General features: G+C 43.6%; 1 protein-coding gene across 3 annotated transcripts in view; it reads right to left on the bottom strand.

Annotated features, from left to right (window-relative positions):
- The window catches only part of daam1a (dishevelled associated activator of morphogenesis 1a), a 275,266-nt gene that overhangs the window by 6,889 nt on the left and 242,270 nt on the right, over positions 1 to 26,107 (bottom strand). For all 3 annotated transcript variants that reach the window (XM_072489195.1, XM_072489180.1, XM_072489186.1), the window contains 6 exons: positions 15,496 to 15,602; positions 13,637 to 13,725; positions 11,233 to 11,401; positions 5,333 to 5,440; positions 4,217 to 4,277; positions 2,016 to 2,147 (listed from right to left, as the gene is read on the bottom strand). In XM_072489195.1, coding sequence (XP_072345296.1) covers positions 2,016 to 2,147; positions 4,217 to 4,277; positions 5,333 to 5,440; positions 11,233 to 11,401; positions 13,637 to 13,725; positions 15,496 to 15,602 — 666 coding nt within the window. The remainder of the gene's footprint in view (positions 1 to 2,015; positions 2,148 to 4,216; positions 4,278 to 5,332; positions 5,441 to 11,232; positions 11,402 to 13,636; positions 13,726 to 15,495; positions 15,603 to 26,107) is intronic.

A 26,107-nucleotide genomic window follows, 5' to 3' on the forward strand; every position in this document is an offset into this window, starting at 1 on the left:
TTTTAGGGAAGCTTACATAATAATTAGATATTTAAAACAAAGAACTTTAAAATATGTTGATTGGCATTGAATTTCCAACAAAATCTGAGCTTGGCATCAGGGACCAAGAAATGAATAAAATAACTATGTGCAGGAGTCAAACACTAATAATAAAAGCTATCATTTTGAATCAGTTCTTTTCCCATAGAGAATTATAGATCTTAAAACCTGATGGATCCAGTTTTTTCTCCTGTGTAAGCACTCTATGGCTGCCCAGAAACAGCCTTCTTAACTGAAATAATACAGAAGATGGAAGTGGTAAATAATTTTATTTATATTAGGCAGGATTCTCCATTTGGGAGACTCAAGTGTTGATGCCAGGATTGAATTGCATGCGGTTCACGTTCCCACTGGGGATGCTGTTCAGCAAGAGAGAGTCAGGACATGCAAATACGCCAGCTCTCAAGCCGGCACAAAATCAGAGCAATTCCTGGCTCAGCGGACGTTCTAAACGCTGGGGCCAGAGTTAGCGCCACAGAACCTGGCAGCTGGAGCTGTTTTTAAGTGCTCCACTTACCACATACTCACTGCAGCCACGAAAATGGCTCACATAAGACCTGTCCTGCGAGGTCAGGAGTCAGAGGTGGTCCCATAGCTCCATGTCAATGGAGGAGGAGAGGGACACCCTCTTCCCCAGGGTGGTCCGCAGATTCAAGCCTGCCCCTCCTGAATACTGCCTGGGAGGTGGTGGCAGAGGCAGTCAGCACTGCCAGCCTCACCAAGAGGAGATAGCCGGTGATTTGGAAGGGTGGAGGTCACTAGTGAGGCCTCTGCCCTGAGAGAGACAGAGAACCATGGAGGGCAGCAAAGGCCACAGTGCAGTTGTCCTCTGGTTGGGGTGAGCTCTGCTGATCCCCATGCTTCCTCTGTGGTGGGGCAGTGCTTCTGAGGGGTACCAACACCACAGCTCAGGTATGAGGGTGTCCAAGAGGGGCAGCCTGGGTGGGCTCCCAGATGACCAGAGGCTCTCTATGCATTCAAAGGACACAGGTTGCACTCAGCAGCGTGAACAGCCAGGGGCCTGCAAGATGCACCAGAGTTGCATTTAAAAGACAGACTGCAGCAATGGCCATCTGAACCAGGCCATTCCAATCCCAAGGGGGACACCCCAAGTCCATGGACTTGGCATAAAGTCACTCTCCGCTACTGCCCCGGCCCAGAAAGCACCCCACCCTCCCCAGCAAGCCCAACAGTTTTCAATGTTTTTTTTTAGCCTCCCGCTCCCCTCCGGAGCCATGGTGCCCAGTCCCCATTTGTAAATACTTGTAATTCACGCCCACAAGGCTTCCAACTGAGGGGGGGGGGGGGGGGGGGGGGGGGGAGGCATCTTGGAAGGGCAGAGCATACTGTGTCTAACCCGCTAATCACATTTAAATGCATGCAAATGTCGGGTTTGCATACCCCTGCTGGCGTGGGGCGCAATCCTCGTATCGCCGTCAGGGAGGGACCAGAGCATGGTGCCCAAATCGGAGCAGATTGTGGCCAGACGCCAGATTCGCCGCCTGATCGTGAGTCACGTTTCCGATGTCGCAATGGGGAGAATTCAGCCTACTGACTCTGCCAGCCAATACCTGGTTCCAATTATGCTATCCCAAAACTAACTAACAACACTGACAGTACCATGCTGCCCATGTTAGAACATATGATTATCACATGACACCAGACTTGAAGGTAATATATTGGACTCCCTACTCCATATTTTTCAATCTCGGTCATCGTGCGTGGAGAGTTCAGAGCAGCCTATTTCTCGTCAGCAAATTGTGCCAGAGCATGCCATTTAGCAGTCTACGAACACGATGCTCACTCATATGCAGCAATGGCACGGAGAGACTGAAAGATGCAAGGAAAGAAAGCCAGAAATAAAAAACCTCATGATCAGAGGAGAGATCAAGTCCCAAAAAACTTCAAATATACTAGTTTTATAAAATCAAAGGATACAAATTTAAAGGAAACTTAAAACTGTGCATGTTATTTACCAGCTCTTTAGCCTCCAACAGGAGATCTTCTGCATCAGAGAAGCTGAAACTTGCAACTGTGATAAACTGACTCACTACAGAGACAAACTTGTCACCGGACTGCACAGGTTGTGATTTTTGGTATTCCAGCTCCTAGAAAAAGAAATAAAACAATCTATTTTTCTAATCACCCAGTTTAAAAGTGAACATGTTTAAATATTTTCCCCTCTGCAGAGATCTTAAAACAGTTGTAATTGCTGCTAAGTGCTTACATTAATTCCTTCAATGCTAACACCCAGGACAGAAGAGTTTGGGAGCAGAGTTGTGGTGCTGCGGACAGTGCGGTTAGGGGAAGACAGATGGTAGCAGTGAGGTTTTTCTCCTTTTTTCTAGCTTTGGGAAACAATGAAGCATTTGTGCCAGAACAATTACAGGTAATCCTGTTTGGAGTGCATTCTAATGGCACGTTTTTGTTTACATGCAATTCATAAATTAGGGATGTTCCCAGAATAGCTTTGCCTCCATTTTTATTTTAGTCTGGTTACTGTGCATTCTCAGTCATTTTTGAAACCAAATTGGCAGCATGGTGGGGCAGTGGTTAGCACTGCTGCCTCACGGCACCAAGGACCCGGGTTCGATTTTGGCCCTTGGTCACTGTCAGTGTAGAGTTTGCACATTCTCCCCATCTCTGCGTGGGTCTCACCCCCACAACCCAAAGATGTGCATGGTAGGTGGTTTGGCCATGCTAAATTTCCCTTTAATTGGAAAAAAATAATTGCCCATCCCCTCCCGCTTCTTCCTTCTGGACCCCCTTCCCAATCGCAGTTTCCCTCTCCCGGAACCCCTCCACCCCTTTCCTCTACCAATTTTCTTGCTTGCTGGCTTCCTATTCCCAAATCCTAACTGTGAGCAAGGGCTTGGGAGAGTGGCGCATGAGTGAGGGAGAAGGTGTGGCCGCAAGTGGAAGACAGGAACTGGTGGGTTGCAGGAAGTAGTGAGCTGGAGGGAGGGGGAGGCAATTGATGAGGTTGGTCGGGAGAAGTGGCAAGTGGGAGGTAAGCAGAAAGAGTTGGCAAGGTATTAAGAGTTCTTAAATTAGTATGAATTAGGATTTTTGCATCAGTTAGGTTCAAGGCAGGCCAATAAGTTTTTTAAATTACAGTTCAGCAATTTGGCCCACCCTTACTACATTGCTTTAGGAAAGTTAATTTTGTTTAACACATGCATGACAATTGTACAAAACCACTTTGAAAAGCTAGAAAATATAAATAGAGTGCAAGAGTATTTCCTCTTTCCAAGTTTCTTCGTGCTATACCCCCACTGTCTTTCATCCTTCATGCTTTAAAGAAAACAGGAATGGTGCAAACATCATAGTAAAGCTAGTACAAAAAAGCCACCCGTTTTGAATAATGTGCACTCATTCCCATCTGTGATGCAGATATAATTTTTCAGCACAAACAACATGGCCCTTAAAAGGAAAAGTCTGACTTTTAAAGTAAGAGTCCACAACTGAATTCCAAATTGAACCATGAAAGGGAGACATTACAATGTTACATTCTGATTTGTCTGTCACAATACACAATTCTTTAAAACCTCACCAAAATATCATACGTAAAGATTTCATAATTAATTCATCCAATGCAAAATAATCTAACTTCATAAAGTGCAACTAAATTGTTTACCATATCACAATTCACTATAGTGTACAAGATAGTTCAAGAATAGAGAGAAGGACAAGTCATTCCTAAAAGAAATCGACAAATGCATTCTTGTGCATCTGGTTTCCCCCCTTTTAAATGTCTGTAACAACAGAATTACACAGGAAAGCTAAAAATTTTAAAAAGCAACAAGAGAATCAGAGTTGGCCAATGTGTACCCTGTAGCTGAAATGTGGATCATGTATAATGTACAACTTCTGTTTAGCTTGAAGTGTCAGCACAACCAAAACACAATTTTATTTTGTACAAATGCAAAAACATGATTAACTAGCAAGCTTATTGAAAGGTACATTTGACAAAATAAATCAGGATGCTCTGGTGCAGAAGTACACAGTATGGAAAGGAATAGGCACATGTGTAGCAAGGAAGGAAGTACATTTGATGTTAAGGGAAATGGGATACACAAATGACCGCCAGGGTTTCCCACCCTGACTTCCTTTGGAATATATAATAAAGAAAACAATCTAAGGGTTATAATGAATTTTTAAAGAAGGGAATACTTACATTCTCTACACACTTCAGACCACTTCTCAGACCATTGAATTCTTTTTCCAGCTCAATCAAACTACAAAAAAAAACACACACATCTCTGACAAATGGACATTGAGGATAACTTCTCAATCATTAAAATCAAATTCCACTTTAAACTTTTTATTTGGAAATTCCCACTTCCCCAGGTTTAGCAATTGAGATACTGAAAAGATTTTTGGAATGGAAATCCAATCTGAAATAGTTATGAACACAATGCTTCAGCAGCCTATTCATTTAAGCTATAATTTAATTCAGCTTTATAATTTAATTCTAACTTTATCAAGTTGGGTGAAGTTAATTGCTGTAAGACACACAAATTGCCCCATCCCAACGCCACACACTCTACCAGTGTTATCAGACCATGGCCTCCACGACTTAGAAAGACAATGGCAGCAAGTGTATGGCCACACTACCGACTAAGGGTTTCGCTCCAAGTCACATTTTAGGCGAAAATGGATCAAAATCATGAACTTCCCATCTAACAGGACCATTGGAGCATCTTCACCTTTTGGATTGTATGAATTTAAGTAGGTGATTCACCAGCACGTTCTCAATGGAAACCCGAGATGGGCAATAAATGGTGTGTGTGTTATTCGTGTACAAACCCCAAGAATTCAGATAAAGGCACTGCATTTGGCCCATTATCCTCTAAGGGACAAATCAGCATGAGGAATGGAAGTCAAGGGCAGAGAAGGGCTGTCGATATTTGTTTATTTGCATGAAGTGAGACATTTCACTCCTATAGCTGTATACTGCCAGAGATGACCCCAGAGCAGAACTGATGCTGCGCAGAGCATACAGCAGCATGGAAAAAAGAATCGCAGGACAAAAACATGATTCCAAGCTGTCACCAGCATGCAGAAATGGGTACAATTTCTGCCATTCTATTACCAGCTTGTAATGTGAAGATCAAGGGTTCTGATTGCCAGAGTGTCTATAATTCACTGCTGCATGAAAAAATTACGCAAGTTAGCTAAAGTAGATAGAAATGGTTCAATCATCATTGAAAATTTGGTTAAGTAGTTTAATCTTTCAAAGTGATTTGGGCAAGGATCTCCAATTGTGTAACCACACATCTTGAAAACTTACTTTACTTTGGCTGCATCCGGAATGCTATGCAAGTCATCATATATGGTCACCACTTTTGGGTACTTCTTCTCCAGAATTGTGATCAAATAGTGCAAAAGGGTAATGTTCCTTAAACAAGAATGATAATGGTCATTATTTTTAAGCAGCCAAAGATACAACGCAACAAAAATCTACCACAGCATCAAATATGTGGTTTGGGATCTGCAGACACAAAATTCTTCTCAGTATGGACTGAAGTATGGAATGTAAAAGAAACGCCACACACACCTAATTCCCTTGATGTTCAACGCTCAATATCCGAATGTTCAAAAAAAAAAAAAAAAAAAAAAAGAGGTACTTCCTTCTGCCGTAACCATCTTTAATTTAAAGCTCAATCTACTCCCCCTGATCTGACCATGCTGGAGATACTCGTGATGTCAATGAGGGCAGACTGAGGCATTACGAAGAGGGCAGGGAGTGTGTGGGAAGGGAAAATAACAAATTTCAGAGGGAAAAGTGCAAATGTGTTGAAAGATTTTGGCATAATCGAATAAATGTACGTTAAAAGCATACAAAACAAAATTCAACAGAACAATAAAAAAACATTTAGTTGCAAAGGGACATAAACAGACTGTGGTGGTATGTATTAGGGGTCATGTGGGACTGTGAAGCCGTGATGCTATTGGCTGACAGATCCCGGGTCCTGGTTGGCTGCCGACTCCTGGCTCCGCCCTGAAGGTGGAGTATAAGAACCCGAGCTTCTCCCCGCCGCTTCATTCTGTTGCTGAGCTGCTGGGGACAAGTCTCGCTTAATAAAGCCGGAATCAACTTCATCACTTCTCGTCTCTCTCGTAAGTCATTGTGCGCTACAATTTATTAAGCGAGCTTAAAAGACTATGGAGCTCCGGATCGCCCCGGAATGCCTGCGGATCAGCCCCCACGCAGCGAACTCGGCAGCAGTATTTAAACACTGGCAAGCATGTTTTGAAGGCTACCTCCGAACGGCCCCCGGCCGGATCACAGAAGACCAGAAAATGCAGGTCCTGCATTCGAGGGTAAGCCCGGAAATTTACCCTCTCATAGAAGACGCAGAGGATTTCCCGACGGCGCTCGCATTGCTGAAGGGCATCTACGTTCGGCCCGTTAACCAGGTCTACGCGCGCCCCCAACTCGCGACGAGACGGCAAAGTCCCGGAGAATCGCTAGAAGAATTCTACGCCGCGCTGCTAATTTTGGGATGGGGCTGCAGCTGCCCGCCGTTGAACGCGATCGAACACACGGACATGCTAATTCGCGATGCATTTGTGGCAGGTATGAACTCTCCCCAAATCCATCAAAGACTTTTCGAAAGAGAGTCGCTAGGACTCTCAGAGGCACGGGCCCTTGCAGCTTCCCTAGATGTGGCCTCGCAAAACGCCCGCGCCTACGGCCCCGACCGCGCGGCAGCCCCTTGGGCTCAGTGGACCCCCGTCGCGACAACCCCCCCCCCCCCTCGCAAGCTTGCGCGGTTAAAGCGCCAGACCATCCCGGGGGGGCCCGCTGCTATTTCTGCGGACAAGCAAAACACCCCCGGCAGCGCTGCCTGGCACGCGCAGCTATTTGTAAAAGCTGCGGCAAGAAGGGCCATTACGCGGCAGTGTGCTGGTCCCGGGGGGTCGCCGCAATCCCCGGAGAAGAACGAGCCCAGCACATCCCAAATGCTCCCCAACCCCCCCAGCGGCCCATGTGCGACCCGCGGGTGCCGCCATTTTGGGTCCCGGGCACCACGAGGGGAGGATGGGTGCCGCCATCTTGTGACCCCCCAGCCATGTGCAATTCATGGGGGCAGCCATTTTGTCCACCCCCGACCACGTGCGATTCATGGACGCCACCATCTTGGTTGACAACAAAGGACCCCAGCATCGACGGCTCCACGGGGTCCGAGGAAGACGCCGCGACACTACTACCACGACTGGCTTCGGTGACACTGGATCAATCGCGGCCCCGGACGCTCCAGACGACGACAACAACGGTGCTGGTCAACGGATACGAGACGCCATGCCTGATCGACTCCGGGAGCACTGAAAGTTTTATTCACCCAGACACGGTAAGACGCTGTTTTCTGACCATCCATCCAAGCACGCAAAAGATTTCCCTAGCTGCAGGATCCCACTCCGTAGAGATCAAAGGGTTCTGCATCGCGAACCTAACGGTGCAAGGGAGGGAGTTTAAGAACTACAGGCTCTACGTCCTTCCCCAACTCTGCGCGCCCACATTACTGGGATTAGATTTCCAGTGTAACCTGCAGAGCCTAACATTCCAATTCGGCGGCCCAATACCCCCACTCACTATCTGCGGCCTCGCAACTCTCAAGGTTGAACCGCCATCCTGGTTTGCAAACCTCACCCCGGATTGCAAACCCGTCGCCACTAGGAGCAGACGGTACAGCGCCCAGGACCGGATATTTATTCGGTCTGAAGTCCAGCGGTTGCTGAAGGAAGGCATAATCCAGGCCAGCAATAGTCCCTGGAGAGCCCAGGTGGTAGTTGTAAAGACCGGGGAGAAGCAAAGGATGGTCGTAGACTATAGTCAGACCATCAACATGTACACGCAGCTAGATGCGTACCCTCTCCCCCGCATATCCGACATGGTCAATCGGATTGCCCAGTATAAGGTCTTCTCCACCGTGGACCTCAAGTCCGCCTAACACCAGCTCCCCATCCGCCCAGGTGACCGCAAGTACACAGCCTTCGAGGCAGACGGGCGTCTATACCACTTCCTAAGGGTCCCATTTGGTGTCACAAACGGGGTCTCGGTCTTCCAACGGGAGATGGGCCGAATGGTTGACCAGCACGGGTTGCAGGCCACGTTCCCGTATCTCGACAACGTAACCATCTGCGGCCACGATCAGCAGGACCACGACGCCAACCTCCAAAAGTTCCTCCAGACCGCTACCGCCCTGAACTTCACATACAACGAGGAAAAGTGCGTTTTTAGCACAAACCAGTTGGCCATCCTGGGATACGTAGTGCGCCATGGGATAATAGGCCCCGACCCCGAACGCATGCGCCCCCTTATGGAATTTCCCCTCCCCCACTGCTCCATAGCCCTGAAACGTTGCCTGGGTTTCTTTTCATATTACGCCCAGTGGGTCCCCCAGTATGCAGACAAGGCCCGCCCGCTAATACAGTCCACTACCTTCCCCCTGTCGACAGAGGCTCGCCAGGCCTTCAGCCGCATCAAAGCGGATATCGCAAAGGCCACAATGCGCACCATCGACGAGTCCCTCCCCTTCCAGGTCGAGAGCGACGCATCCGACGTAGCTCTGGCGGCCACCCTTAATCAAGCGGGCAGACCCGTGGCTTTTTTCTCCCGGACCCTCCACGCCTCAGAAATCCGCCACTCCTCAGTGGAAAAGGAAGCCCAAGCCATAGTGGAAGCTGTGCAACATTGGAGGCATTACCTGGCCGGCAGGAGATTCACTCTCCTCACCGACCAACGGTCGGTAGCCTTCATGTTCGATAATGCACAGCGGGGCAAAATCAAAAACGACAAGATCTTAAGGTGGAGGATCGAGCTCTCCACCTTCAACTATGAGATCTTGTACCATCCCGGAAAGCTGAACGAGCCGTCCGATGCCCTATCCCGCGGCACATGTGCCAACGCACAAATAGACCGCCTCCAAGCCCTCCACAGTCATTAAAGCCCTTGGCACCATATTCACACTGTTTGGTTGCCCCGCGTATATCCATAGCGACAGGGGGTCCTCCTTCATGAGTGACGAGCTGCGCCAGTTCCTGCTCAGCAAGGGCATAGCCTCGAGCAGGACGACCAGCTACAACCCCCGGGGGAACGGGCAAGTAGAGAGGGAGAACGGCACGGTCTGGAAGTCCGTCCTACTGGCCCTACGGTCCAGGTATCTCCCAGTTTCCCGGTGGTCCTCCCGGATGCTCTCCACTCCATCCGGTCACTGCTGTGTACCACCACTAACCAAACGCCTCATGAGTGCCTCCTTGTCTTCCCCAGGAAGTCCTCCTCTGGAACGTCGCTGCCGACCTGGCTGGCGGCCCCAGGACCCATCTTGCTCCGGAAACATGTGCGGGCGCACAAATCGGACCCGTTGGTCGAGAGGGTTCACCTTCTCCACGCGAACCCGAAGTACGCCTGTGGCGTACCCAGACAGGACACGGTCTCCCTGCAGGACCTGGCACCCGCCGGCAACACACACACCCCCCCTGACACCGATCATCCCCTCCCTGCCACCGGCGCACCCCGCGACCGCCCCTTCCCGGGGGGATCGGTCCTCCTCCCGTGCCCGCCCAGGAGTAAAACAGGAACAAACACCGAAACGCTCCCGGAGACGACAACGCCTGACAAGCACCTGCACCACCACCGGGGCTGAGGCGATCGACGAGGAAGACCAGACCGCCCGCTCGACTCGTGGAATCCGCGTGACACCAAGAATGTTGTTGTAACAAAAAAAAATGTTTTGCTAATATTGTAAATAGTTTTCACAAACTTGTACATAGCCCAGTGTAGGGCTAAAACTGTAGTAACATGTCCAAAATTTTCCTTCCAGGGCCAGCCTTGTAAACCCCTACCACCATGCGAACCACCACCCCGCCGGGTTCCTTTTTAACAAGGGGTGAATGTGGTGGTATGTATTAGGGTCATGTGGGACTGTGAAGCCGTGATGCTATTGGCTGACATATCCCGGGTCCTGGTTGGCTGCCGACTCCTGGCTCCGCCCTGAAGGCGGAGTATAAGAACCCGAGCTTCTCCCCGCCGCTTCATTCTGTTGCTGAGCTGCTGGGAACAAGTCTCACTTAATAAAGCCTGAATCGACTTCATCACTTCTCGTCTCTCTCGTAAGTCATTGTGCGCTACACAGACTAATGGGTAAAACTGTGGAAAATGGAATTCAAGTGTGAGGTCATGCAGTTTAGATCTAAGGCAGAAGCAGTGGAGGAACGAGTAGCTGCGGGGGAGTGAAGAAACGTAGGTGTCCATAAATGCAAATTGCTAAAAGCAAGTGCCCAGGTAGAAAGAAAATTCAAAATGTCTAATTGAATGTTGGCCTTTATCTCAAGGGGGTTGTAATTCAAAAGGAGAAAGTGATGTTTCAGTTCTACAGAGCCTTGGTCAGACCACAAATGAAATACCAAACTGAGTTTTGAGGTGCAGCAGCTTAGGAAGAATATACTGACCTTAGGAGTAACAGTGCAGAGATTTACCACAATAATACCAGAGCTTGAAGGGTAAATAATGAAGCCAAGTAGCATAGGCTTGGTTTGCATTCATTTGGGTTTAAATGGTCATGGTGAGATCAAATCAAGCCATTTAAAATTACAAGATTTTGAAAGGATAGGAACAGGTGAACAGTTTCCTCTGGTGGGTGAATCCAAACAAGGGGCACAATTTTAATGTTAGGCCTAGACCTCTTAGAGGAGTGAAATCAGAAAACAATTTTCACAGAGTAGCAGAAATCTTGAACTCTTGCCCACTCTCCCCAAAAGGCCACGTCAAAGGCTGGGTCAATTTGAATTTTCAAAGCCGAGATTGATAGATTCTCGCTAAGCAAGTGCACCAGAAGAAATATGATGCAGGTAAACATAGTATATTCATATAGAGTGGCAGAACAGGCTTGAAGGGCTGAAAGCTCCATTCCTGCTCGTATGTGAAATTGTTTCATGAAAAGGTGATAATATCATTTTTGAAAACAGAAATGGAGACAAATTTCCATAATACCCAAGAGACCAATCCCCAAGGCCTTTTCTTTTCCTCCCAATTTTAACATTAGCCTCTGAGAGGCAACAAGCATAAAACAGTGAAGAAAAATCATTGATTACAATCTTAGTAACAGGGAGCAGCACTCCCTCTAAAATTGGCAAAGTAGCAAACAACAACCTCATTTTGAGAGAGCGATGTCAGCAATGTCTTACTTCTCAATACTGGACTTGGTGTCTGCAATCTTGTTGAGACTAGAGAGTTTGAAACCATAAGCATTGCCTCTTTGTCCCTTGTTCATGTAATTGCCAAAAGCTAAAACCACCTCCAGCAGCTGCTTCAGATTTTTGCTTTGCAGGACTTCCTTGGAACTCAAATGAATAGCTGAAAAATAATAAAACAAGTCATGATGTGGAGTCATGTTAGTGACAGTAGGTCTGATATTAGTATACCAAATCAAATTAAGTGGACTAAAATTTAAGCAACAAAATTCAAATTAAATTCAAAACGTGTCCTGATGTTATCTTAAAAACGCAGGTTCTTGCTCCACGTGATAAGCAATGAATTGTCACTTTTGATGGTTCTCCAAAAATGGACCATTAAGTTTACACCATAGATTATCACAGAATTTACAGTGCAGAAGGAGGCTATTCGGCCCATCAAGTCTGCACCGGCTCTTGGAAAGAGCACCCTAGCCAAGGTCAACACCTCCACCCTATCCCCATAACCCAGTAACCCCACCCAACACTAAGGGCAATTTTGGACACTAAGGGCAATGTATCATGGCCAATCCACCTAACCTGCACATCTTTGGACTGTGGGAGGAAACCGGAGCACCCGGGAGGAAACCCACGCACACACAGGGAGGATGTGCAGACTCCGCACAGACAGTGATCCAAGCCGGAATCGAACCTGGGACCCTGGAGCCATGAAACAATTGTGCTATCCACAATGCTACCGTGCTGCCCAGGTTGCATTAAATAGTCAATGGGGGTGTTTTCTGGCGGCAGAAACCCACGGTGTGTTCTTCCGGTCCTACCGATGTCTGGGGTTTTGCATAGCTCTCACCCTCCACCAAAGAGGAACCCGCCATGGGGGAATTGCCATTACTGGAACAGAAGAGTCTTAAAATAAATAGCTGTTGAGATAGAAGGTGTATCTGTCACTTTCCAAACTTTCCTGGATTCCGGAAAGGCCCCATCAGATTGGAAAATAGTTATTTAAAACTGAGGAAGGAGCAGCGCTCCGAAAGCTAGTGATTTGAAACAAATCTGTTGGACTTTAACCTGGTGTTGTAAGACTTCTTACTGTTATCTTATAAGGAAAGTGTGAACAGGTTGGGCCTAAATTTAGAAGAATGAAAGGTGATATTTTTGAAACACACAAGATCCTGAGAGGACTTCACACAGTGGATGCTAAGAGGGTGTTTGATGTTTCCTCTTGTGGAAGAGACTAGAACTAGGTGACACTTTCAGAACATGGCTCTCCTATTTAAGACAGGGATAAGAATTCTTTCTCTCAAAGAGTCTTCCTCAGCAACGAAGGCAGGTTAAGGCCGAGTAGGTACTTTCTTGACTGATGAAAGGCAAAAGTTATAGGGGTAGACAGGAAAGTAGAGTTGAAAGTAGATACTACAACCATCTCCGCTATAATGGCACAGCAGGCTCAACTTGTATTTCAGCAACTTGCCACACATACAAACCTACATTTTAGATGTTTTGCTGTTGTGACAATAATAATAATGATTATTACATAGCAAACTCTGGACAATTACTTAACTATAATTTCAACAAGCACTATGAAGTTGAATTTCTGCCAGGGATCTCCTGTTCAACCATAATTTGATGCAAAAATCATGGTGTTTTGCAGGTCTTCCGCCAAAGTTAATTCAGATGAACAGAAGCTCAGTGGAACAGAAGCTAATTTTATACTGAAATAAATTATGGCCTTCATTATACCATCACAGTGACAGTGAAATAATGTATTTTTGATGTACATCAACATGAAAGTGCGCTGAACCACCTTCAATGGATAGTTTTGCACCTTCAGGGTCAGGCCAGATAAAGATTTGGCAAGTCTGCAAACAATGTTTTAATTCTAATGCTTGTGGTACTATATGTGGAACATTAAAATTTGAGGATTCTCAATTATCCACCAATTTTAATTGTTAAGAGTGGGACTTCATTGAGGTGGAGAATTTGAAGTTATTTCCGGTTGCTCAAACATTTTCCAGTTGAAAAGCTGCAAATACAGTAAAGCCATAACACTTGTAGCACAGTGACTAGAGTGAACCTGTATCAGAAGAAATGTAATTGGGTGTGGCACTACCTTGGTAAAATGCATGGTGTTTATATACACACAATAATTTAAAACTTTGTGGTTCAAAGTTGGGATTTTATCCACTAAATATAAATATGCTTATTATAATTGGCAATGTTTTAGCACATAGCTAGACAAAGTGTAAAATAGCACAAGCTTGTCACATGCAATATTGAAAGAAATTAAAACAGCTTTTCATTGCTAATTCTTAAGATTTGATGTTTGTTTCACCTTGTTTGAATGCTGATATAGCTAAAAGCCATTGTATAGCAAGAAGGCTGATAAGAACAAAAGTTGTACCTTCAACTTTGGGTTTAACTTCAGCTATCCTTTCAGCAAATTTCTTCTTGAAATACAGGGACTTTAATCTTTGCTGGTAGTGAGGAATTCTAGTGAAAATAAAATCAATCCATGTAAACATGAACATAGTTTTGACAACGATTTTCAGATGGAGCACCGACTATCGCCAAGCAACCAAATCAGATCATTCCAACATGAATGTGCACTTCCTTTCTCACAATGACATTTTTACATTAGGGTGTGTGACATCCTAAAACTTAATGTATTTTAAAGCAGATACCTGCAAAAATATCCTTCACACACACACAATAAAGCGGTTTCTAGACCGACCTGTTACTTCCAGTTATTTAAGTCTTTGGGGGCGAAATTCAACTTTGGCTGGATCACAAAATGAGTTCAGTCACTCATTATACATCCGACCAAATTTCCTTTCTTTCGATTTCAATGGAAAGGAGAATGGAGACAGGCTCTATAACTGATGGCAATCTGCTGCTGTTCACTTATAACTGCACTGAAGCTAAATTTCACCCCCTTTGTACTATTCCTTAATATAATTTTTTTAAACCATTGGCTGTCTCCACAGTATCAAATTATTGCACAGAAACATATTTAAAATCTTTCAGTCTATAACATTACCAAATAAAATTACTTGGCATATCAAATAAAAAACATTTGTTTCTGACTATAGTTCAGTTTCAAGAAACAAAACAAAGCCTCTGTGCGCATTTGAGCAACATTTTTATTGTTTCCAGAAGGTATTAAAAGGAATACAGTTGTTTTATACACATCAAATCTTTGCTCATGTTCTTTTGAGGGAAGTGTTCTTAAATTTAATTTGTATTTTTTGAGGGAAGTCATAACTACCACGGAAACTGAACTGCAAAGGGATGAGAATGGGAAACATTAGAGAAATGAAACAGACCGTCCCAATTTCTAAGGAAACAAACAGGTTTGGAAACCAAAACCTCCGGACCTTCTAACCCATTTAAAAATATATAAAAGGACACAGATCAGACAGAACTGGGCAGTACAAGTTGATGAACGCATTTGTACAGTACAGGCAAGCTGAAGGAGACTTGAGGAAAACAGTATCCAGATCCAGAAGCCGAGAATACGTTGTTGCAGTGGTTTCTGTTTCTTCAAAGTATTATTGATGAATCTCTCCCATCCAGATCAAGTTGAACATGTTCCGCAGATGTGTGCCGTTTGTCGTGAAGAATGTGCATGTGGAATTTGGGATCAGACTAACTCCTAAAAGGAGAGCAGCTGAAATTCTTTTGTGAGGAAGACAAGGACTTAGTGGCTAAGTGCGATCACCAAAACCTGAGTGGACTGCTGAGCCAATTTGCAAAATCTATTTTAGTTGTATCTGCCATTTAATGTGCAATTCATGGCTTATATTAGATTACAATTTGCCTATGAATTTATGTTTAGCTCATGTTAATTCTGAATGTGTGCTTAAAGAATAGATAGTATTTAATGTTTGCTTTGTTGACTCTTGTATGGAACATAAATCTTTAGTTTTAAACTGTGGAATCTTGTGGATTTATTCATGTAGTAAAGAACTGGGATTTTGTATTTTGTCTACTTAAAAAAGGTTACTGATCTCTACCAAGATGGTAACATCCCCTTATCTCCTGTTCTTCCCTCTTCTTTTGTCCAAAACAAACAAATAATATTTGAACAGACTACAAGTTCCATGACAAGTGCCCTGCAATTCACTTCTTTAGCGAACACAGGGATTTGGGGAATCTGCAGCCCAAAACATGCCCTAATAAGTGTAGGGAACAGCATATTGGCACATGAATTAACTATTTTGCCCATGTATTTCTGGTTACATCAATGTTTGAAATACGTACCTGCTCATTTCATACAAGAACCTGTCTGCTTTTGCCATGCGCTCAATTTCATGCTTGTGCTCCTCCAGCATATCAACGTCACTTTTCTCAGGGACAAATTTCAGCAGCTAAAAGAAAAATCAAAATTCATTTTTATAAAATGTATAAATACGTTTTACTTTGAGTTTTTACCTTGTCACTATAAATTACTTATTAAATTTTATTTCAAATTCCACATTTCCTTCGTTACACATTTCTGGCCAAAGCAAAAATGTTTAAAAACAGGACTAGTTACAGGATGTAACTAGTGGAGTTGACGAGGGGGAGTCGGTGGATATAGTATATTTGGACTTTCAGAAGGCCTGCCTAAGTGTGTAAAATTAAAACACATCGGTTTAGGTTGAGTGTATTGAGATGGATAGAAAAGTGATTGGCAGACAGGAAACAAAGAGTCGGAATTAATGGATCTTTTTCAAATTGGCAGGAAGTGACTAGTCGGGTACTGCAGGGATTGGTGCTAGGACCCCAGCTATTCACAATATATATTAATGATTTAGACAAAGTAACAAAATGTAATTTCTCCAAATTTGCAGATGACACCAAGTTGGGTGGGAGGGTGAGCTGCAAGCAGGATGCAGAGATCCTTCAGTGTGACTTGGACAAGTTGAGTGAGTGGATTGGATTTTTGTTTATTGTCACGTGTACCAAGATACAGTGAACAGTATTTTTCTGTGAGCAGTTCAACAGATCATTAAGTACATGAAAAGAAAAGGAAATAAAAGAAAATACATAATAGGGCAACACAAGTACACAATGAAACTATATAGACACCGGCATCGGGTGAAGCATACAGGAGTGTAGTGTTAATGAGGTCAGTCCATAAGAGGGTCATTTAGGAGTCTGGTAACAGCAGGGAAGAAGCTGTTTTTGAGTTTGTTTGTGTATGTTCTCAGACTTTTGTATCTCCTGCCTGATGGAAGAAATTGGAAGAGTGTGTAAGCCGGGTGGGAGAGGTCTTTGATTATGCTGCCCGCTTTCCCCAGGCAGTGGGAGGTGTAGATGGAGTCAATGGATGGGAGGCAGGTTCATGTGATGGACTGGGCTCTGTTCACGACTCTCTGAAGTTTCTTGCGGTCTTGGGCTGATCACTTGCCATACCAGGCTGTAATGCAGCCAGATAGAATGCTTTCTATGGTGCATCTGTAAAGGTTGCTAAGAGTTAATGTGGACATACCGAATTTCCTTAGTTTCGTGAGGAAGTATAGGCGCTGTTGTGCTTTCTTGGTGGTAGCATTGACATGGGTGGACCAGGTCAGATTTTTGGAGATGTGTTCCCTAGGAATTTGAAACTGCTAACCATCTCCATCTCGGCCCCGTTGATGCTGACAGGGATGTGTACAGTATTTTGCTTTCTGAAGTCAATGACCAGCTCTTAAATTTTGCTGGCATTGAGGGATAGATTGTTGTCGCTGCACCACTCCACTAGGTTTTCCATCTCCCTCCTGTATTCTGACTCGTCATTATTTCCTTCCTGTATTCTGACTTGTCGTTATTCGAGATCCGGCCCACTATGGTCGTATCGTCAGCAAACTTGTAGATGGAGTTAGATCCAAATTTAGCCACGCAGTCATGTGTGTACAGGGAGTACAGTAGGGGGCCGAGTAGGCTGCCTTGCCGGGCCCCGGTATTGAGGACTATTGTGGAGGAGGTGTTGTTGTTTATTCTTACTGATTGTGGTCTGTGGGTTAGAAAGTCGAGGATCCAGTTGCAGAGTGAGGAGCCAAGTCCTAGGTTTTTGAGCTTTGACATGAGCTTGGCTGGAATTATGGTGTTGAACGCAGAGCTGTAGTCAATAAATAGGAGTCTGATGTAGGAGTCCTTGTTGTCAAGATGCTCTAGGGATGAGTGTAGGGCCAGGGAGATGGCGTCTGCTGTGGACCAGATGCGGGGGAATGCGAATTGCAATGGATCAAGCATTCTGGGAGTATGGAGGTGATGCGCTTCATGACCAGCCTCTTGAAGCACTTCAATACGACTGAAGTCAGGGCCACCGGACGGTAGTCATTGAAGCACGTTGCCTTGTTCTTCTTTGGCACCGTTATGATGGTGGTCTTCTTGAAGGAGGTGGGGACCTCGGGGTGGAATAGGGACAGATTAAAGATGTCCACGAACATATCTGCCAGCGCAGAATCTGAGTGCACGACCAGGGATCCCGTCTGGACTCGTTGCCTTCTGAGGGTTCACTTTCAGGAAAGCTGATCTGACTTCGGAAGCTGTGATGGTGGGTATGGGTGCGTTATGGGCTGCTGGGGCACTCAACAGCGGATCATTGGTTTCCTGCTCGAACCAAGCTTAGAATTCATTGAGTTCATCAGGGAGGGGTGCGCTACTGCTGGGGATACTGCTCGGCTTTGCTTTGTAGCCCGTTGGACAAACGAATGGCAGATGCAGTATAATTTGGAGAGATGAGAGGTTGTCCACTTTGTAGCAAAAACTAGAAGGCAGGCTATCATTGGAATGGCCATAAATTAGGAGAGGGGAATGTGCAACAAGACCCGTGTGTCCTCGTACATCAGTCACTGAAGGCAAGCATGCAGGTACAGCAGGCAGTAATGAAGGCACATGGTCCCTCAAAGGGTCATCTGGACTCGAAACATTAGCTCGTTTCTCTCCCTACAGGTGCTGCCAGACCAGCTGAGATTTTCCAGCATTTTCTCTTTGACTTAGAAATCGCACTTGGGGTAAAGGGGATCAAAAGATATGGGGGGGGGGGGAAGAGAGCGGAATTCGACTGTTGAGTGGGATGATCAGTCATGATCACAAATGAATGGTGGAGCAGGCTCGAAGGGCCAAATGGGCATCTCCTGCTTCTATTTTTTATGTTTCTAATTAAAGCATTCTAACCAAAACAAATTTCCCCAAAAGCAATAACTAGATTGCACATGAATAACCCAAGTCATCAGATGCATCATTTTTCATTTTTTAAGAGCATCAAATGAGGTTGTTCTGACAACAGAGTGTATCAAAGTACTCCTAGTGCTCACATGTCAACAAATTTAACGTGCGGAGACGCTGGTCCTTTGTAGAACCTCTCCACTATGGCATGACTGATCGAGGCAATGCAAATCAATACAATTTGCCATCATGCCTTTCAGGCTTAATAATTTTGAATATTTGTAATTGCATTTTAGATGAATAACTAAATAACAAAACTTCCCTTATTCTCAGAAAAGAATCCAACCTAAAATGACTAGTCAAAGGGATGACTGTGGAGGTTCATTGTGTCAGAAGTTTACAGAAATTGAATTTCAGTTCAGGCATATCATCCTTGTTGATATTAGGAACATTTTATCTCATTTGGCATTGGAGAATGAATTTAGTACAGCATAGACAGAAATTTAGACAAGCTGTCCCGAAGTTTTAACTGGTTAAGACTGAGCCATACAAATAAGGAATGCCTAGTTTGATGTCCTGTGTAATGCATTAGCTGATCTCAGATGAATTGGTGGTAGGAACACAATTAGCCTCAGCGCAAGAATTTGCAAGATGTCGGGGGAGTGGAGGGGAAGAGAGGTGGCACCAGGGAAACAAAGAAATTGCTATGATTCCTGATCGCTATCCAGGGATTTAATTCTTGGTGCACATATGGAAGGTGAGAATAAGGTCAGGCTGAGCTTTAAAGCCCCTTATGGTCCAATATCCCAGCACTATTTACTGCATAAGATAATCAACATCTATCGAGTCCAACTAAAGTTTACAGAGAAGTGGAGGAAGAAGACATGCTGGAAAAAATAAATCTTTTTCGAAAAACACTAACATTTTCAAGAGCATCAAATGAGGTTGTTCTGACAACATAAGAGTATATCAAAGGACCTCTAGTGCTCACATATGAACAAATTTAACAAAACACATTTGGTTACTGACATTCAAAAATAAACCATTTACAACATATATTTTGAAAATCTCAATTTAATTTTTGCCAATTTTGTGAAGAAACAATTAAAAGTTTGACCCAGCGCTTTGCCATGATGAAGAGCCTCAGTATCGTGGGAAAAATAACTAGAACTGCCCCAAAATCCCAAGTATCCCCCAAACACGGCACTTCCCATTTTCATAGGAGCAGGAATGGGGGTGAGGCACATTTCACAGAGGAAGCCAACTGTAAAAATCTTCCACAGGAGAGGGATTTTGGAAGCTTTGGGTTGTTAAACACAAAATACACAGATTAAACGTCTGTACTTTGTAGATTCATTTGGATAGTCAAAAGGAGCCAGTCCTGTCCTGTAAATCTTTGAAAAAATGTCTGGTGTGTTTAAAAAAAACATTATTGCAATTTCACTCTCCTCTGTTGACATAAACCTGGGCGTTTCCATTCCTGGATTATTGCTGCATGACGGATTTCACTACCATCCATTATCACAGCATGGTGCTAGTCATTTCACAATTTGATTGATGGCTACAAGTGGTTCTAGATTCTTTGATGTAGGACTATGAATTACAATGTTTGTTTTTATAAGGATTATGCACCTGAATGAAAGATTTGTAATAATGCTTTACTTAGTTGAAGAAATGCACAGTAAATGGGGTTTTATGGAGTGTGTTTTTCAATATAGTCAAGTCCGCAATAGGCAATTAGAACTTTATATTATCTCATCGCTGCATGGCTCTGGAGGTCTGCCCATGACAGATACTGGTCGTGTTGGCATGGCAGATGTATGGGCATGGTGGGTGGGGGACAAGAGTTGGTACGAAGTTGGCATAGGGTTATATAGGGCCTTGAGTTGTGTGGGAGGTATTGCTTGGCATTGAGGTAATGAGGGGCTATGAGGTAGGTGGCATCGATGGTAATGGGGATGGTGTGGGGGCTGAGTATGAAAGGATGTTTCATGCTTCATTCCTTTTTTAAAAAAAAAGGTATTTTGGGCACAGTGTCATAGCCCAGAGGCAGGCCTTCCATCCAGTCCACTTCCACCCCCAGCATTCTCCTCAATTCTTCAGAGGTCTCTCACACTGACTTCTAATCCAACCCACACCCTCAAACAAAAAATACCACACCCAAACAACCATACGAGTTGGTTTCGTGGAGCTGGGAATTCTCCAGTCTCAGCTGCACCAACCTGGGAGCGAAAATTGGGCCTCAGTTAATTTACACAATAAATTTTAAGTTAAAGATCCAATAAACCTCTTAGCCCAAATGTCACATTAACTCTTTTCACTTCAAAGTTGCACCAGACCCTTAGCTCCCTCCTCCAAAGAGTTTTACTTTTCCCAAGTATAATCCAAGACTTTGGTTCAGACAATTTAATTTTGACTTGTGACCTTAACATCTAAACATCAATAGATTTCAAGGCTCATAATACAAATATTTTACAAGAGAACTTAGTACTTGAAGTAGTTGTGAAATTGCATTTTCCTCCGGTTCCTTGGTTTGGGTAACTCGTAACAGTTGGCAGTGACTGGTGCTTTTTAATGCCTTTCCTTCATCTTAAGGAATGAGGACCCTTGATCTGGACTATATTACAAAGCTCGCAATTCATGCAAGCTTGAAAGAACTACTACTTTATTTTGTTCACATTTTAAACTGTAACCAGCTGTATCCACTCAGTTGACTAATGGCAGTCAGATGTGGCAGCATGAAGCTGAATTGATGAAAGAGAAGTGATTAAGGTGAAAGGAGATTCCTATAAAATAACGAGCCAGCTTCTGTCACCCTAAAGCAATGTTATGTATATCAAACATGACCAGAAAAGCTGTCCGTAGTTTCAAATAATTGTAAATCACATGTAATTCATAATCCACTACTCAAACCTTTTACAAATCACTTAACTGTATTAAAATGGTTCTTGTATTTCAGATAAAAAAAGATTCAAATCCACAATAAAAAGAGTCTTTTTCAAAAGGTGCAAGACTAACTGAAATATGGTGTTTTAACCTTTTATTACCACAAAGAATTTTTAAATAAATGTAATGAATTTCCAAGTAAACCCTCAATGTACACATTTCTAAGTAACCTGATTTAGTGGCAGTTTTATTGCAGACATTATATTTGATACACAAACAAATGCAAATAAAAACTTAAAACTGCCCAAGTGTACAACATCTCTGGCACTAATATGCCTTCAGTGAAGAAAGGTCTGCTTGAAATTTTAACTTGGGTAAAAAAATGGTTCTTGATTTCAACTTAATTGTCAGTATGGTATTAAGTAACTACTGATAAGTTTTTGAAAAAAATTAGTGCATTTCACTGCACTTTTATATTCATCGGGCATTTCAAAATATGACATTTACTCTATTGCCACGGAAGGGGTAGCGCTTACTTCAGTATCATTTAGGACAGGATTGTAACTCTAATAAAAACTGGTGGATTTAAAATTAAAAATCTGAACTGATGCCGTCCAAATAAAACTCTTATGGTGGTAAAGCTTACTAGGCTTCTACTGTGGTATGAAATGAGTGGGGGGGATGGTAGCAACTTTGCAAAAATCCCTCAAATCATTTTCTTGATATTGGCCACATCACCTAGCATTTCCTCCCAAGGAGGAAAGCCCAGCTGGTGCACCATGCTGGGCCATTATAGTGCACTCCCAGAGATCAGCTTAATTACAGAGGTTTAGGAGTATTCAATGCATGAAATTCTGGTAACAAAATATTTGACAGAGCACAGGTTGGAGGGAATAAAAACACTTTTAATAATGGGTAGTTATAAGACGTTAACAATACACTCAACTGCATTTCACTTTTCCATTTCATTTTTCCAAGTTCGTATGCTCTCCCTCTTGCGAGAATGGTCTGTTGGCTCTACGGAGATGTTGTACACTTGGGCAGTTTTTAATTTGCATTTGTTTGTGTATCAAATCTAATGTCTGCAATAAAACTGCCACTAAATCAGGTTACTCTCATGCCAATCTAGGAGATGCCATATCATAGGAGAACACAGCTAAGAACCAAGGATGGGAACTAGGAGGGCTATTCAGTTTTTCGGAAAGATGATGTGCAAACACTTACACTAATAAGTGTTTATTAGCAAGAAAAAGCAATAGACATGAGGATTGGGAACAGTTTAAAATTCAGCGAAGGCGGACCAAGGGATTGATTAAGGAAGGAAAAATACAATATGAAAGTAAGCTAGCAGGGAACATAAAAACTGACTGTAAAAGTTTCTATAGGTGTGTAAAGAGAAAAAGAAATATGATAATAACTAATGTAGGCCCCTTACAGTCAGAAACGGGGTAATTCATAATGGGAAACAAAGAAATAGCTGAGGAACTAAATTTGTACTTGGTTGTCTTCTCAAAGGAAGACATGAAAAATGTACCGGAAGTTCTGAGTAACACAAGTTTTAGTGAGGAGCTGAACAAAATTAGTATTAGCAGAGAAATGGTTTTGGGGAAATTAATGGGATTGAAGGTAGATAAATCTCCAGGGCCTGATAGTCTTCATCCCAGAGTACCTAACGAAGTGGCCCGACAAATAGTAGATCCATTGGTGATCATTTTCCACAGCTTTTTGGACACTACACTATATAACCCCACTATTCAAAACAAGAGGTAGAGAGAAAATACAGAACTACAGGCCAGTGAGCCTAAGACGGTAGTAGGGAAGTTGCTAATGGTCCATTATCAAGGATTTCATAGCACAGCATTTGGTATAATCAGACAAAGTCAGCATGGATTTATGAAAGGGAAATCATGCTTGACAAATCTACTAGAATTCTTTGAAGATGTAACGAGTAGAGTTGACCAGGGAGAACCGGTGGATGTAGTTTATTTAGACGTTCTGAAGGCTTTCGACAAAGTCTCACATAGCAGATTGCTACATAAAAGTTAAAGCACATGGGATTGGGGGTAGTGCCTTGAGATGGATAGAAAGCTGGTTAGCAGACAGGAAGCAAAAAGTTGGAATAAATAGGTATTTTTCCAATTGGCAGCAGTGACCAGTGGGGCACTGCAGGAACTTATAGAACATAGAACAATACAGCGCAGTACAGGCCCTTCGGCCCACGATGTTGCACCGAAACAAAAGCCATCTAACCTACAGTATGCCATTATCATCCATGTTTATCCAATAAACTTTTAAATGCCCTCAATGTTGGCGAGTTCACTACTGTAGCAGGTAGGGCATTCCACGGCCTCGCTACTCTTTGCGTAAAGAACATGAACTTGTGCTAGGACTCCAACTGTTCATATTATTTATTCATGATTTGGACGAGGGAACTAAATGTATTATCTCCAAATTTGCAGATGATACAAACTTGGGTGGGAGGGTGAACTGTGAGGAGGATACAGAGATTCTTCAGCAGGATTTGCACAGGCTTGAGTGAGTAGGCATATGCATGGCAGATGCAGTATAGCATGGATAAATATGTTATCTGCTTCAGTAGCAAAAATAGGAAGGCAGATTATGTGAATGGGTGTAAATTGAGAGAGGTGGATACTCAGCGAAGACTTGGTGCCCTCATACATCGGTCGCTGAAAGTAAGCGTGCAGGTACAGCAGGCAGTAAAGGCGGTAAATGGTATGTTGGCCTTCATAGCGAGAGGTTTGAACGTAGGAATAGAGAGATTTTACTACAATTGTATAGAGCATTGGTGAGGCCAAGCCTGGAGTATTATGTGCAGTTTTGTTGTCCTTATCGGAGGAAGGATGTTCTTGCTATGGACAGTAGGTTTATCAGGCTGATTCCTGGGATGGTGGGACTGTCATATGAGGCGAGACTAAGTCGGTTAGGATTATATTAATTGGAGTTTAGAAGAGTGGGGACACATCGTAGAATCCAATAGTTACAGTGGGAGTCATACAGTGCAGGAGGCCATTCGGCCCATCGAGTCTGCACTAGCTCTTGGAAAGAGCACCCTACTTAAGCCCACGTCTCCACCCTATCCCTGTAATCCAACCTAACCCTTTTGGACCCCAAGGGCAATTTATCATGGCCAATCCACCTAACCTGCACATTTTTGGACTGTGGGAGGAATCCGGAGCACCCGGAGGAAACCCACGCAGACACGGGGAGAACGTGCAGACTCCGCACAGACCCAAGCCGCAAATCGAACCTGGAACTGTGAAGCCACAGTGCTAACCACTTGTGCTACCGTGCTGCCCGAGTGAGAGTGGATCTCATAGAAACGTATAAAATTCTAACAGGATTAGACTGGGTAGATTCAGAAAGATGGTGGGGGGAGTCCAGAACTAATGGTTATAGTTTGAGGATATGGGGTAAACCTTTTAGGGCTGAGAAATTTCTTCACCCAAAGAGTAGTGAATCTGTGGAATTCACTACCACAGAAAGTAGTTGAGGCAAAAACTGTAATTTTAAAATGGAGTTATATTTGGGTCTTGGGGCAAGGGATAAAGGGATCAGTGGATATGGGGGAGATCAGGGTATTGAATTTGATGATCACCCATGGTGGAGCAGGCACAAAGCGCCGAATGGCCTTTTCCTGCTTCTATTTTCCATGTATTCTATGTAACTTTAGCACATAGCTGAATAGGCCAGAACATAAAACATTGAAAAAGCGTTAAATTAGACAACAGCACCTGGAAAACCTTAAAAGTATTCTACTGTACGAATGCCAAAAAATAATAGGACTACACACATTTTCAGCATCTATCCTTTCCTATTTAAAAAAAAAAAGTGATATTTTTCACAATAATGGAAAGCATTTTAAAAGATTACCATTGTTACGACCTGGTATTGTCTTTAAAAATGATAATTTAGTTACCAACTTAAAAAGCAGAGCAGCTAATTTTTGATTTACATTATCCATCATACAATCATATAGCATAGAAGGGGGCCATTCAATCACTCTGCCTATATCAGCTTTTTCTGAAAGAGCTATTCAAATATATGTCCTCCCCTGCTCCCCATAGCCCTGCAAATGTTTCCTTTTTAAGTACAGAGCGACCTTCTTTACCGAGTTACTGTTGAATCTGTTTCCATCTCCTTTCCAGGCGGTCCTTTCCAGATCACAACTGTAAACTAATACTCATCTCCCTTCGGTTTGTTTTGACAATTTTCTTAAATCGGTGACCTGCTTACGTACAATTTGTTCTTATTTACTCTAATTTTGAATAATTTTATCAATTCTCCCCATAACCTTCTATGCTTTACGAGAAATTGGTCTAAACTCCACATAAAAAGTCCCTCATCCCTGGTTCCATTCTGATAAAGTCCCTCTGCACCCCCTCCACTGAATTCCAGCTGAAGTCCAACCAGTGATTTATAAAGATTTGCCACAGCTTCCTTGGTTTTGTACAACACGTTTCCTTTTATAAAAGCAAGGATCCCACATTTCTTCTTAAAAGCAAACACAGCTGTTTATACGTGTCGTGCCACTTTCAAAGTTTTGTCTACCCGAACCTCCAGTTCTCTGTACTTGCGCATCTCCTTTAAAACAGTGTTATTTAGTTCACATTACCTTACATTTTTTTCTTCCAAAATCATTTTGCACTTTCCTACATTAAACTGCAATTACCCTGTGCCACACCATTTTGCCAGTACGTCGATGCCCTCTTGTATTGTCTGCTATCCTCGGTTTACATATATTGCACTGATTTTATTTTGAGAACTTTAGCAATTATATCCAAGCCAGCAGGACATGACAGGAATTTGTCATGAAGTAGGCCATTTTCCAAGA

Source organism: Scyliorhinus torazame, chromosome 2 (genome assembly GCF_047496885.1).
Source record: "Scyliorhinus torazame isolate Kashiwa2021f chromosome 2, sScyTor2.1, whole genome shotgun sequence".
NCBI classification, from domain to species: Eukaryota; Metazoa; Chordata; class Chondrichthyes; order Carcharhiniformes; family Scyliorhinidae; genus Scyliorhinus; species Scyliorhinus torazame.